A 15,570-nucleotide genomic window follows, 5' to 3' on the forward strand; every position below is an offset into this window, starting at 1 on the left:
TTTAAGCTCTGGCATTAGTAGTAATTAATCATGCTTCACCTAATTCCATGGTTCTAAGTATAATACATAAAAGATATTATAAATTTAATCATATTTTATAGGCAAGGTAAGATAATATGCTTATAAACTAACAGTGCCTAGCATATAAAAAGGTCTAATAAAAGTAGGAGCTAGCTTCTTACTTAGAACCTTTAACTTAAGATTCTTTATTAATAGCCCTACTAGTTATCCTTTTTCTAATATTAACTCCTTATAATATTTATTATAGTACTTTACTTATATTTTACTAGCTTTACACTATTATTCCTTCAATCTTTCTTAAAGATCTGAAAGTTTTTATACTTATACTATCATAGCTAGAATCTCTCCCCTTATAGTGCCATCCTTAGCACATATATAAAAGTCTAGATTATAATCTAGTAAGATTTTAAATAGGGATTTATTTAGCAATGTATTAATTACTCTATTTATAGCAAACTTAGCTTCTTTTAGTAGAGTTGCCTAGTTATTTTATTCTTTATTAATAAAATAATAGAGATATCTTTTGAGGACTTAGTTTATCTATTCTATTTAGCCATTAGTTTAGGGATGAAATATAGTTAATAGCCTTTATTTAATCTTTATAATATAGCATAATTTTACCCAGAATTTACTGGTAAAGACTGGTCCTTAGTCTGAAATAATACTATTAGGTAGTCTAAATTTTAATTTAACTTCTTAATAGAATAGTTTAGCTAGTTCTGCCGCAGTTATTATTATTAAGATAGGGAAGAGGAGTGACCATTTAGAGAACCTATTAATTATAACTAAGATACTATTAACTAGATTAATCTTATATAGTACTATTAGAAGTCTAGTTATGAAATCCATTGATAGTTTACTAAATAGATAGGATGGTTATAGTAATAAATTAAGCTTACTATAAGGCCTATGCCTTAGTGCTACAGTACCTTAGCATATTAGATATTCTTTAATATATACTTTAATATTATTTTATAGATTTGTCCAGTGGAACTTTTACCTTAGTAAGGCTTCTATGTGGTTTCTACTAAAATAATCAGCTAGTAGTTTATCATAGTAAATACTAATTAATTAGTTCCTTAATCATTCAGTATTAGGCACAAATAACTTGCCTTTAAATCATAAAAGATCTTTAGAATTAATATTCTAATATTTTTACCCTATAGCATTCTGCCTAATAGCAGTAATTCAGTGTTAAACCTTAATATCTTTAGTTTATAATTATTTAATTAAACCCTTCAGGTCTTTAGTAATTTTATATTTATAAATATTTTCCTTTTAAGTAGCACACTTAACTAAGGCTTATAGTATTAACTAGTTATTAGTTAACTACTATAGATCATCTTAGCAAATCACCTCCTGCTATAGGTGGTTTTTATAATTATAGAGCTCTAATAGCATATTACCTAGCTCTAGTTTATAGTCATCTTGACCCTCAGTCCTTAGTAACTGTATAGTAACTATTTATCTATAAATTAGTGCAATAATATTATCACTCTTAGACTATAGTATAGTCTGATTACTATATTATCTTATAGGTGTATCAGCAGGATTAGCCTTCCCCTTTTAGTGCTTAATAATAAAATTAAATAGTATTAATAAAATTAACTAATAGGCCTATCTACTATTTAACTTTAGTTATTTCATAAAACCTTGCAGGTTAGCATAATCAGAAAGGACCTTAATCTAATGTATAGCTCCTTCAGTATACTAACACTAATATTTAAAGGAATAAATAATAGTGAATAATTCTTTATCTAGTATTACCTAATTAAGTTCAGCTCCTGTGAACTTTCTTAACTAGAAGGTAATAGGATGCCATCTCCCTTATTTATCTAATTAGGAGAGGATACCAGCCATACTATCTTTAGAGGCATCTATCTCTATCTAAATTAGTAGAGCTGAATTAAAGTGCTATAACAGTAGTACTACCTAAAAGGCTATAATAAGTCTTTAAAATATAAGCTTCTTAATAAGGTTAAACTTTACTAATCCTAGTTTCTTTCCTTCTTTCATTCCTCTTAGGAGATTAGTTAAAGGTAAAGTAATTAGGGAATAGTTCTTAATAAATTATTAATAGAAGTTGCAGAAGCCTAAGAAGACTTAGATATTATAATAACTATGGGGTTCCTCCTACATAATAATAGTTTCTACCTAGCTTATATCTATAGATATACCATCAGCTGAGATAATATACCCTAGGAATTTAACATGATTTTAGTAGAAGGTATATTTAGAGGGTTTAGCATGAAGTTTCACCTTCCATAGTCTTTCTAAGACTTAAGAGATATGTTTAGTATATTCCTCTCTTATCTAGGAGAAAATTAGGATATTATTAAGATAGGCCACATAAAAGATATTAAGAATATCATGTAAGGCAGTGTTAATGTAATTCTAGAAGGTGGCTAGCATATTTATAAGGCTAAAAGGTATAACTATATACTTATAGTAGCTATATCAGGTATAAAAGGCTGTCTTCTATTCATCTCCTTCTTTAATGCAGATTTAATAGTACATATCTTAGATATTAATTTTACTAAAGTATTTAGCCCCTGAGATTCAGTCAAGAATCTCTAATATAAGGGGTAATGGGTACTAATTCTTTATTATTATCTTATTAAGTCTATAGTAATTAATATATAGTCTTAGTCCCCCATCCTTTTTCAGGATAAAAAGAATAGAGGCTCTAGTAAGGCTTTTAGAAGGTTAAATTCTTCCATATATAATATTCTTATTAAGATACTCCTTTAATTCATAAAGTTCCACTTGGGATAAGGGATATAGTGGACTAAATAGTAATAATTTATTAGGTTTTATTTTAATAGCATGATCCTAAGAGGAATGAGAGGGTATAATCTTTAATTTCTCTACTAAAAACACATCATAAAACCCAGCTAATTCTAGAGGTATATTTTTAAGAGAATAATATTTCTAGTTCTTCTCTTCCTTAGAAAGCTATACCTCTTCAGATAATTTAACTAATATAAATACTATTGCATAGTTATAACATAGCTTCTTAAACTTCTGTGGAGCTATTAAAGAGAAGGTAGGTATTTTAAACTACTATTAGTAATTCTATAGTAATAGGTAAATATAGAGATCCTATACTATAGTTATTAAAAGAAGGATAGGACTCCCTTTAGGTTATAGGTCTTAATTAATAGCTATATAAGCTTATTTAAAGCTTTGCCTAATACCCCTAGAATCATGGGTAATAATAGGAACCTTCCAAACCCTATAAGTAGGGGTAATAAAGTTGTTAACTACCCTAATAATAGGGGCAGTAAGTTTAGCTTACTATAGCTTTTATAATTTTATAAAAGTAATACTAATAATATTAACCTCAGCACAGCTGTCAAGATTAGTATGCATTTTAAGGCTATTAGCTAGCTATATTAGAATATAGAAATAAGTAGTAATCCCTACTACTAGGTAGGAGGTCAGAGGCATAGGTTTTACTCTAACCCCTTATTATTTTCTATAATTAATTAGACTTTAGCATCCCTTATAATGCACTAGTTAGCAAGATGTTCTTTACTATTATATTTATAGTATTTTAAGGGATTCCTATCCTTGTTAAGTTAGTTTTATTTAGGTTTTGTAAACCTCTTAGAATTCCTTTAAAAGCATTTTAATGGGTTACCATCTTGAGATTTCCCTTCTTAAGGCTTTCTAATATCTTTTCTCTTCCATTTCTATCATTTTTATAAAAAGGTATAGTATTTTAAAGCTACAGACACCATTTCATCTTAAGTATCTAGTAGTTTATTAAGGTGTTCTTAAATATAAGTATATAACTCTAGTATAAGGCTGCTAAAGAAGGCCAGAGCTCATTACTTTTCATCTTATTAAGGGAAATATTATTCTAGAGAATCTAGATAATAATGAAATTCTCTAGGGTCCTTATCTAGGCATTAATAGGCCTAATATAATTTAATAATAATATTAGCCTTAATAGTTTTAGCATCTTAGATCAAGCTCAAGGTCTAGTCTTTGAAAAACTGCTATAAATTCTTAGCATTTTATTATCTTTCTATTAATATTTTATAAACTTTAATGTACTATCACTACCTATAGGTGGAGTCTATTTGTGTAATAGTAGTAATAATTTTAAACTTATTAGGGGCATATTTCTTTAGGGCTCCTTAGAATATATATTCTATATCTTAGAGCCATTCTTCTCTTTTCTAGAGTAAATATTTAATAGTAAAGATAGGAAGATTCTTGAATTTAATTTCCTGCCTATCTTCTATTGAAGATGTGTCATTTTAATGGGAAAGCTGTTCAAACTTATTAACTCTTTGAATCTATTAAAGGCATTCAAGTTTAGTAATTTATTATAGGATTTGTTATATTTCAGCACCCTTTAACTCTTGAGGTTGATTAGTAGGGGTAGAGGAGTTACTTAGATTAGAAGATATTTCTTTAACAGGACTATGTTATTCCACTAGTAAAGGGGTAGAAGTAATAGCTCTATGATGAAAATCAGTAGGCATCATAACCAATACTTAAGTAGTTAAAGAAAGAAGGATTAGAAATTATAAGGATCTACATATCAGGGTAGATGGCCTATTAACTAGGTAAGAATTAGTGACAATAATTAATAGAAGAGGATGGTAGAGAGTAGTAGATTATATAAAATAAAAACTAATCCTTGTCCTTCTCAAATACCAGATAAGGGGAATACTATTTATCTTCGCTGTCTATCCTAGATGCATTCAGTGATGATTCGAAAGCGGCTCAAGGTGTGAAAACAGGAGGTTGAAAACAATTAGGAAGCAAGGGGTGGCTGCATAATTGAGTGGCTGGGCTGCAGCTGAGCCTTTACAAGATGCTTAAGATTAAATAAGTCTTAAGTGTATATAGCCTTAATGTGAATGAGTAAGTAGTATGTAGTGTATAACTAACTAGTAGAGTTCACTAAAGCAAAGGGGAATAGATAGCTTGCCAAGGTAAGAGGGAAGAATAGTAGAAGGAAGTAGCTAAGGATATCTTAGCTGAATGTCTTAATTCCTTGATTTCTCTTAATTACTTAATTAATTATAAAACTAGGTGAGGAGTGACCTTGAGGACATTTATAGGCAGTGGGTAGCTAGGTGATATCACTATGCTGTCATAGTGAGATCACTATTTGCCTCTTATTAAGGTTTAACCATACCATGGTTCTCACCAACACGCCCCCTTAAGCTAAGCATGGGAATGTTTAGATTATGCATTTAGTTATCCTAGTGCAAAAACCCTTTTAGTTTAAGGAAAAAAAGGCACTAGTTTTATATCTTAGCAGTATGCTAGTATCTAGCATTAAAACCTTTAATAAGGAGAAAATATGCTAGTTATATCAGCCTAGAATGAATGGCAATTTCTTTTAATATGGCTGATCTATAAGGATAAAACCCTCTTGGGGGATAAAACCTTATTATATATCCTCACTAGGTCCCAGGCTGGCCATTTTCATAAATGTTTTATGTAGCAGATTATTCTCATTTTTAGTGAGGAAATCAGCCAGCTGGTATTTTCTAGGAATGTAGATAAGTTCCACTTTTCCTTCTTGAATAGCCTGTCTATTGAAATGATATATTATTTCAATATGTTTAGATCTTTTATGAAATTCAGGATTTTCAGCAAGTTTCTTAGCTGAGTCACTATCTACTAGGATCCTAGGGGTCCTAGCATTATAGCCTAGTTCTAGGTGATTATTTAGGTATTGGAATATGCTATTCAGATATATAGCCTCCTTTATAGCCTCTTTTAGGGCCATGTATTCAGCTTCACAGCTGCTTAAGGCTATAGTTTTCTGTAGCTGGGAGTTCCAACTTATAGGGTTATTAATCCCTATATCACCACTTAGGCTAAATATATATCCTGAAGTAGATTTTCTTTGATCTAAATCATTACCCCAGTCTGAATCAGAATATCCTTTTATAAAAAGGTCATTTCCTTTGCAGTTATATACTAGGCCCAGTTCTGGGTATCTTAATAGATATTTCCAGATCCTATTAAGGGCATTAAAATGCTCTTTATTAGGATTGCTCATATACCTAGCACAGTAGGTAGTGCTGAAGGTAATATCAGGCCTAGTTTTAAGGGCAAGATATAGGATAGAACCTATTTGCTTTTGATATTCTTTGATATCATTCTTACTAGCTTGGCTAGTATTCTTTCTAAGCTTAATCCCAGGTTCACCAGGGATTAGAACAGGCTTATAAAGGTCATATATACTAAATTTCTTTAGAAGTTTTTTAGTATATGTGCCTTGGTGGATGAATAGTAATTTATCTTTATAGTTTATAGAGATATCATTCCCCAGAAAGGTTGCCACTGAACCAATTTCTTTTAGTTTCATATATTTTTGAGCCTTATTGGATATCTCTCTTATATAGGCTAGATTTTCATGTATTATAAGTATATCATCCACATGGCATATAATAATGCATATAGTGGCAGTATTTATAAATATTCCTTCATCATAAGGAAGGACATGAAAATCTAGTTCTTTTAGAACTTTAGTTAAATATTTATACCAAAGCCTTGGGGATTGTTTAAGACCATATATAGCCTTATTTAGATGGCAGACCTTGCCCCTATATTTAGGATCATTATAGACCCCTATAGGTAGTATAGTATAAATATCAGCATCAATATTAGCATGCACAAAGGCATTTTTGACATCATATTGCATAATATGCCATCCTTTATTAATAGCTATTATAAGGATTAGGTGCCAGGTTTCAGTTCTGCAGGTAGTAGAAAAAGTTTCTAAGAAATCAATTCCTAGCCTTTGATAGAAACCCTGAATCACCCATCTGGCTTTATATCTAATAGTTTTTTCACTATTAGTTATATAGTTATTATTTATAATAGCAGTATTAGTTATAGGCTTTTCTTTAAAAACCCATCTACCCTTTAGGGCAGTTTTCCCCTTAGGAAGATCAACTATATCATAGGTATGTTGGCTTTCCAGCTCATGAACCTCCTCTAAGCATGCCCTTAGCCATTCCTTAGAATTAGGGCTATTCATAGCTTCTAGGAAGGTATTAGGCTCATTTATAGTAGTAGTAGTTAGAAGAAAGTCTGCTATTTCTTCCTTCTTATTTAAAGAATTTAGATAATTCTTTAATGTAGTGTCACTAATAGTGAATAGGGCCCTATCTTCTCCTACTACAGAGAAGTTTATATTTTTATGTTCTTTTCTCTGGGGAATTTGAACTTCAATCCTATGATTAGGAATAGTTGATACATCCCTTATTTTAGACCTAGTCATTGGTCTAGAATGATTAGGGCTAGCTACTCTGGACTCCCTAATAGAAATATTATTCTTATTAGGGGTAGCTGAGCTAGACTCCTTTATAAGGCTATCATTAGCCTTTATATCAATATAGTCATATTGATTTGAATCCTTAGATATTAAGGATTTCTGGATTGGCTGAGGCTCTAGGAATTGATTTTCTAGGATAGTAACATCCCTAGACCATATAGCCTTATTCTTTTTCAGATCCCATAGTTTATAGTGATTATATTGGCTATAACCAATAATAATAGCTTTCTCCTTTCTGGGAGATAGCTTATCCTTAGGCATATTACTATGGTAGTATGCAATAGATCCCCAAGATCTAATATTCTGGATGTATGGCTTTTCCTTATGAAATATTTCATAAGGTGTTTTGAATCCTAAGGCATTATGGGGTGTTCTATTATATAGATAGGCACTAGCAACTAGTGCCTCACCCCATAGATATTTAGGAGCATTTGCCATTATTAGAAGGGATCTGACTTTACTAAGTAGAGTCAGGTTTATCCTTTCTATTAAGCCATTAGGCTCTTTAGTATAGATTGGGGTAGTATTATGAATAATACCATAGTTATTTAATGCCTTTTGGAAGCATTTATTAGTATATTCAGGCCCATTATCTGAAAAGAATTCTCTTATTCTTTTCTTATTATTATTATTCTCTGCCTTTTTTGCATAGTTTATAAAGGTCTGAAAGGCCTCATTTTTATGCCTTAGCAGGAATACCCATAGATACCTAGACTTCTTATCTAGGAAGGTTATATAGTACCTATATTTATTATAGGTGGGTGATAAGGGGCCTCCTATATCACTATGGATCCTTTCAAGGATATCATAATCCTTTTTATTCAGGGATTCTTTATTAATATATCTTTTATCCTTAGCAAGGATGCATGTAGGGCATTTATTACTTTTAAATTCTTCTAAGTCTTGCTTAGATATAGCTATCCCCATATTGCCAAGTAGCAATCCTAGGGGTATAGCGTTTATATGCCCTAATCTCATATGCCATTTCCTAAATTCAGATAATTCTGAATTAGTTAGGCAGGCATTGACATGTTCCTTAGGATATAAGATGGTGAATAGGATATGGTAGAGGCTGTTTTCCTTATTTCCAGCTATAATAGTCTGGTTTTTAAGATATAGGGATACTTTATCTTTAGTAAAGATAGTAGTTATCCCTAGTGCCTCAGATATTCTATCCACACTTATAAGGTTAATCCCTAATTCAGGGATGTAATAGACATCCTTTAGTATATTTATATATCCTGAGGGATATTTAATAAGAATATCACCCTGATATTTAGCCCTTAGGCTTTTTGCTTTGCCCCATGAAATTATTTTATTTATTTCTTTATATTTAAAGAAATATTCCATTCTGTAAATAGTATTTATAGTAGCAGCACTATCAATGATAAAATCCACTTTTGATCCTTTCTGAGGAAATAAGTGTTCTGGTATGACTAGATGATCTAGTTTATAAGAGTTATTAGTGACTGCCCTAGTAATAGGGGTTTTCAGAGGTGGACGTACCTCATCTTCAGCTATATCAAATAGCTGATCATCAGGGATGTCCTTCATATTTAGCCATGGATCAGAATCCATAGTATGAAGGGTATATATTTCAGGATTCTTAGTCATATCTTGATCTGAATGATCAGATTCATGACTATTAGATGAATCATGATTTAGATAATTCATATTAGGAGAATCATTTAAGATATCAGAGTCTAGACTAGATAGGATTGCTTGAAAGGCATCCTTTTCTTTTAGTCCTTTCTGATTCTTTTGATTCTTCTGAACCTTTGAATACTTTTGATTCATCTTATTATTCTTATTCCCCTTTTTTCACCCTTTGGGTGCCTTATTAGGGAATAGGAAATAGCAGTTACTAGTATCATGACTAGTAAGCTTGCAATGTTGGCAGTATTTGCCTAAGGAATGCCTTTTATAGGATTTACCCATAGCCTTAGTATATAATAGCCTATGGCTATCATTATGACCATTTTCCCTTCCTCTTGCCTCATCTGCAAGGCTAGAAAATAGGGATTCAATGGTGTAGGCTTTTGGGTCATTCCTTAAGGACTGGGTTATATTAGATATAAACCCTTCATATTCATGACTAAGGCTATTCAGTACCCAGGCTATAATAACCTGGTTAGGCAGAATGATATCTTTTTCCTTTAGGTTATCCACTAATCCCTTAACCTTATTAAGATATTCTTCCATCGTTTGGAAATCATCCAACGTGGTATTAAAGAAATCTTTTAGGGTGAGGTATTCAGTAGTGAATCCCTTAGGATTATAGAGATCTTGAAGCCTTATCCAGGCCTCCTTAGCCTTAGCTATATTATTTATGTGAAGAAGAGGTCCATCTTCACATAATAGTTTTATAATAGCTAGTGCTTTATCATTCTTTTTGCCCAGGACATCTTCCTCAATAGCAGAGGATAGATCTTCCTTTATAAGGGTGGCCTTAGTCCTAATAGACCAGGTTATATAGTTATCTGAGCCATGTAGCTTTGGCAAGCTAATCTTATCAATAGATGCCATATTAAATATAGCTTCTTTAGACTCAGAGTATCGATTGATAATCAATCAAGTACTAGGTTAGACCTAGTATATGGAAGGGTATTGATTAATAAATAATCAATAGTATAGATCCCTGGAAGAGATCTTGGTATAGGAGATTGCCTTAGAGCAAGGCCGGGCTCATAACCTGTGAATGAGTAAGTAGTATGTAGTGTATAACTAACTAGTAGAGTTCACTAAAGCAAAGGGGAATAGATAGCTTGCCAAGGTAAGAGGGAAGAATAGTAGAAGGAAGTAGCTAAGGATATCTTAGCTGAATGTCTTAATTCCTTGATTTCTCTTAATTACTTAATTAATTATAAAACTAGGTGAGGAGTGACCTTGAGGACATATTTATAGGCAGTGGGTAGCTAGGTGATATCACTATGCTGTCATAGTGAGATCACTATTTGCCTCTTATTAAGGTTTAACCATACCATGGTTCTCACCAACACTTAAGGACTAGTTTAATTATGATAAGACTAGCCTCTTCTAGAAGCACTCTCCTGCACAGAGTCTTTTAATATATTAACTTCTAGGTTAAAAGAAAGATAAAGCACACATAACAGCCCTCTTTTATTGTAATGCGGATGGCTCTAAGAAGCTATTACCATAGTTTATTAGTATAGTAAAGAATCTATGAGCTTTCTAAGCCGCTGGTGTTAATATACAGAATCTGAATCTTATCTAGCAGAGTAACTAGAAAGCCTGGATTATAACATCAATATTTACAGAGTTTCTTTATTAGTTTGATAAGTAGATAAGTAGACAGAATGTTATTCTTCTTATAGATAACTTCTCTGCTCATCAAGCTGCTATGACAGAGATTTAATCTAGTAGCTATCCACTACAGAATACTCTTATTATATGGCTTCCTGCAAACTCTACCAGCTAATATCAGCCTCTTAATCAAGGGATTATCCACTGTTGGAAGTTATACTAGAAAAGATACTAGATTTGCTTTATCCTTTAAGAGTTTAAGCTTAATCATAATCTAATTGTCATGGGCTGCCCCCATGACACGCGCCGCCTTGTGTACGCGGCTGTGTGATCACCTGACTAGCAACTAGCGTCCAGCCTGGACACCACCACCTGATCAATCACGTGATTAGGACTGGTTATTACATTGATTAGTACGATAGCCGCCTGTACCTAGTTTCCTTCCTTCTCTAGCAATTCCACTTCATACCTTCGTGGCCTATTGGGACGGCTAGAGTAAAGCCTCGGACTGAGATATTCTAGCCCGTGACACTAATCATGTTAATGAACATCCTAAGAGTGGTTTAATGAGGAATCCAGAGCTGGGAATTTAATCTTTCTAGACAGGTAATCCAGAATTACTTTTAAAAGGCTCTAGATTCTTAACCATTATATTAAGAGCCTGTTGATCCAGCAGTTCTGGATGATATATAGAATGCATTCTCTCTCTTAAAGCTCTCTACGCCTATCCAGGATCTCATAGATATTAATACCTTTCTGAACCCTACAGAGGAAGCTATCCAAGATACTCCTAAAGATATTAAGAGCTAGATTCTAGCTAGAGTTGCATTTGGTGCGGGTTTGGGCGGGTTCAAGCCTAGTTGGCACCAAACCGCTGCGGTTTCGGGTTCAAAATTTAGAACTCACACCAAACCCGGACCCGATGCGATTTGGTTGCGGTTTTCACCGCAAAACCCGCTGCTAGGCCTAGCTAGGCCTAGCTAGGCCTATACTAACTAACCATGGTTAGATTCGGTTCGGTTTCGGGTTGGTTAAACCGCTAATTTTAACTGTTTTAACCCTTACCATTCCCCCCTTCGGGGACCCCTCTGACGCCCCTATTGAGCATGCTTATATTAAATTATGATTTTTATATGAAATATATGGTAATTATCATCATATTAATCTAGATCTAAAATATGAATTCAATATCTATAGGTTTGAATGGGTGGTGGTTAAAAAATCATTTTTAAATATGGTTATTGTCAACAGTCGGTTGCATATATATATAATCTACCACTACTTTCATACCAACCTATGACAGAGATGAAATTCCCTTATATCTCAGCAACCACCAGGTATTTTTGAATAATATTTATATCACTAGATAGCCTTTGATTCAGGCTATCTAGTGATATTAATATCAATTAAAAATATCTAGAATTCAGTAATTTCTAGGTAAAACAGTTGTGGGTTGGTTAACCTAACTTGCAAAACCGCAAAAACCGTAACTGGCGGTTTTAACTGAACTTGAAGCGGTTCCACCCTATGGAAACCAAAACCAGTGCGATTCCCTAGGCTAGGAACTGAACCCAAACCACTGCGAGTTTGGTGAGGTTCGGGTTCGATTTTTGCGGTTCGCTTATGCAACTCTATATCTAACCCACCCTCATATCCATGCGGGTTGGGTTGCGGATAACCATTCTACCCATATCATACATGTGATTTTAGTCTATACTACTTTTGGTAGGCGGAAAGACCTAAGAATCTAGACTATACTATTTTTAGTAGGTAGAAAGATCTCTCTTTGAGAGAATATCATGAATATCTATTATTCTGCCGGTCACGTGCACCCAATGGGTCATCCATATCCATATGGGTTAGATGCCATCCACCCATATCTATGTGGGTTGGATCAGGGTCGACCCCCATCCAACCCAAAGTGCGGATTGGGTGGGTTGGATATGGATTTGCGGATTGGGTCAGCCAGTCTAGATAAGGTGGTTTCTTATTATTAGACTTCTAATTATTGTGGTTTTTATAGTTATTAGGTACTGTATATGTGCTTACTATTAGTAAAAGAAGTGTAAAAAGAAGAGGCTGGAGCCTTCTAATTAGTAAGCTTCTTTAGCTTTATAAGGATGTTAAGGCTCTCCCTAAAAGGCTTTAATGCTAGGAATTTTAGTGGCCTAAAAAGAGTTAAAACCACCTCCTGAGATTAGGACAGTGGAGTTACTCCTAAATCCTAATACTTAGTAGGAGACTCTGCAGCTAAGTGATATAATTTATTTTACTTTTTCTGCTATCTAAAGGGGAGTATTTTATCTTTACTCCCCTTGATATCTTTCCAATGATTGCTGTATTTATCCTTGTTAGAAACCCCGATGATCAGTCTCTGTTTATAAAAAGCTAAACAATGAGAATATCAGAAAGACAGCCATAAGAAGAGAGACTAAATCATTGACTTTGTACGCACAGAACCAAAGCAAATTTCCGATACTATTTAGCTCTATATAAATTAGATATCTATATTTACACATTATAGTACTTTCCTCATTACTATGTTACCCAGTGCACACATATTTCCTAGACCTGCGCTTGATACGCAGATCTTCCGGTTCTGATGGCATCTGGAAGGCAGATGAATGAACTGGTGTTACTGGTCAATTGTTGATAAGTAATTTCTTAACGACCTCTAATATAATGCCGCGCTGGGCTAGTTGTATAATGAGTTCTCTAAGTTTGAGCAAGCATCAAACAGTTAGACTAAATAACCCAGATAGGATTTCTTTATTGGGATATTTAAAAAATAACTCTAAATTGTTTAAACATCCCGCCCTAGACGGTGTTGCGATAAAGTCGGGGATTATGAATGCACCTGTCATTGTTGAGCATAGATCTGCGAACCCAGTAAAGTCTATACATCTAATGATGGTCCTGCGTTAAATCCCTCAGCTTCCTTATTGCAGGTAGGCTTTGCGAATCCATGGAATCACTGGACACGAACTCATCAAATGGATGAGAGTTAAAACGATGGTTTGAGATATGCATCGATTAGCGGCTGTTGTACCGTGTAGACTACTCCCGCAGTCATGCTGGAATGAACGCAACCCTGCAACCGTTCTTATTTGACGGCCCTACGCGCATGACAGCAGTGTAAGGCTCACTGTCCCTGGCTTCAATGGCCTTAAAGCGACGTAGTATCCTGAAGATGGTGTAGCTGCACTCGGTGTCGACCATAATGTGGGCTGGGCAAATTCGAGGGCCGCCACCAAATGGCACGAAGTTCCACATTGGCCGTACCTTCTCCCATCTGTCGGGACGAAATTGTTCGGCATCAGCTCCCCAGAGATCCGGGTCACGGTGCATGAGATACCGATTGCAGTGCACAATATCACCCTTGGCGCAAAAGATGGGAGCCTTGCCGTCGTCGCCACCGCCTGTTGGAAGGGTGGTGTTTTTGACGCAAGATCGCACCGTCTGCAGGCTGACTGGGTAAAGACGGTGACCTATTTTTCAGAATATCAGCTCTAATACTTATCTCAGACTTTACTTGGATCGCACTCACTCTCATTGATGGTCCATCTCAGGTAGACTATGGATCTTAGGCCTTCAAATGTCAGAGGTTTGTCTCCATAGTCGAGGATCTCTTTCCGGAGTTTCTCAACGACTTCTGGGTGCCTTGCTAGGGCGAATAGCGTATTGCTCATAAGAATGGACGTTGTCTCATTGGATGGGATCCAGACACCGGTCAATTGCGTACGAAGCTCCAGCTTGTCAGGCAGCTGACGGGCAATCGTCCAGAGGAAGTCGTCTCGAGGCTCCCCATTTGCGTAAGTAGCAGGCTTGCCACTTTTCTCATATTCCAAATGCTTGTAAGCCTTGTCAATGTAACCGTCAAGGAAGCCGTGGATCCGTTTACAGGCTGCGAACCATTCCTTGTCACGATGCAGAAATAGGAACGAGCTCAGCTGCAGCCGAAGGCGCAGCCCGCGCATAACGGTGACCATGTCTCTATGCGGCCAATCCCGTTCTGGGTTGTCAAGTGAGTTCACTGTCTCCCCAAAGAGAAAATCGGTCGATGTATCAAGAAACTATGCGGCCGAGTCAGACTGTCTCGTCCAATGATGCAACGGCCGCTAGCAAGAGAAGAGGCCTGTTCAGGAATGTGCACTCACCCACCGCTGGAACAATGGTTGCATATCCACTGTTGACCCATCAGTCGGAATTTTGCTCAGCAAGCGATCAACGTGTCGACTAAGGCGCTCGAGATTGGAAAAGCCTACACGCTCGAAGTACGGCTTGACCAAGTCACGTGAAGATTGCCACTTCGCACCATCGGATGAGCTGACTCCACGGCCTGTGAATGGTGTTATTGCGCCGTTCGCAACGCGGATCGGCTCAACGGCAAAACAGTCCCTTTGCAACGTTGACATAGCTTTCATATTTTCGGGCTCAGAGCTGTAGACCATGCGGTTGCCCATGAAGTTGGCCGTCCAGACTTTGGAGCCACGGGCGGAATAGGTCTCGGTCTGGAACTCGAGAAAGCGGTCTTCTTTGAGCGCCTTGAACATAGCGTAGACGTAGTCAAGGCCCAGGATTCTGTCCCAACCAGGGTAGCGCTTAAGCGGCGGACAGCCAAATTGCGCAGCGGTACGTTCATAGCGGAGGTAATTGAGGTAGACGCGGACAACCCAGTACAAGAGAGTAATGGAAAGGATTGCGATGGAGAGAGGTGCAGTAAACATGGCAATGCTGATAGATCATGTGTCTTGCGTGCAAACCGCGCAACTTTTTGCAACTGTGGTGAGCAGGTAGCCCTTTGAGTGCTGTCCATGATATGGCAAAGAGCGGCTTGCCTGAAACTTGATGCACATAATATCATGAAGGTTACCCTGGTAGTGAATTGCGTGGCCGACACCGGTGCTAATGTGGCCTTGCGGCATGGCTGTGGTGGGTATCGGTGTATTACTTCCTTCTCTGGCGTGAAT

General features: G+C 35.6%; 1 protein-coding gene across 1 annotated transcript; it reads right to left on the reverse strand.

The window, feature by feature from the left end:
- Window positions 1-13,486: 13,486 nt before the first annotated feature.
- On the reverse strand, window positions 13,487-15,327 carry P174DRAFT_515913 (cytochrome P450; the record flags this gene model as incomplete). The annotated part of the gene is made up of 3 exons (XM_024832244.1): window positions 13,487-14,088; window positions 14,148-14,673; window positions 14,758-15,327. The coding sequence occupies 3 exons, from the start codon at window positions 15,325-15,327 to the stop codon at window positions 13,670-13,672; spliced, it is 1,515 nt and encodes a 504-aa protein (XP_024677783.1). The 3' UTR covers window positions 13,487-13,669.
- Between the last annotated feature and the right edge of the window lie 243 nt (window positions 15,328-15,570).

This window comes from Aspergillus novofumigatus, assembly GCF_002847465.1.
Source record: "Aspergillus novofumigatus IBT 16806 chromosome Unknown P174scaffold_10, whole genome shotgun sequence".
Classification (NCBI taxonomy): domain Eukaryota; kingdom Fungi; phylum Ascomycota; class Eurotiomycetes; order Eurotiales; family Aspergillaceae; genus Aspergillus; species Aspergillus novofumigatus.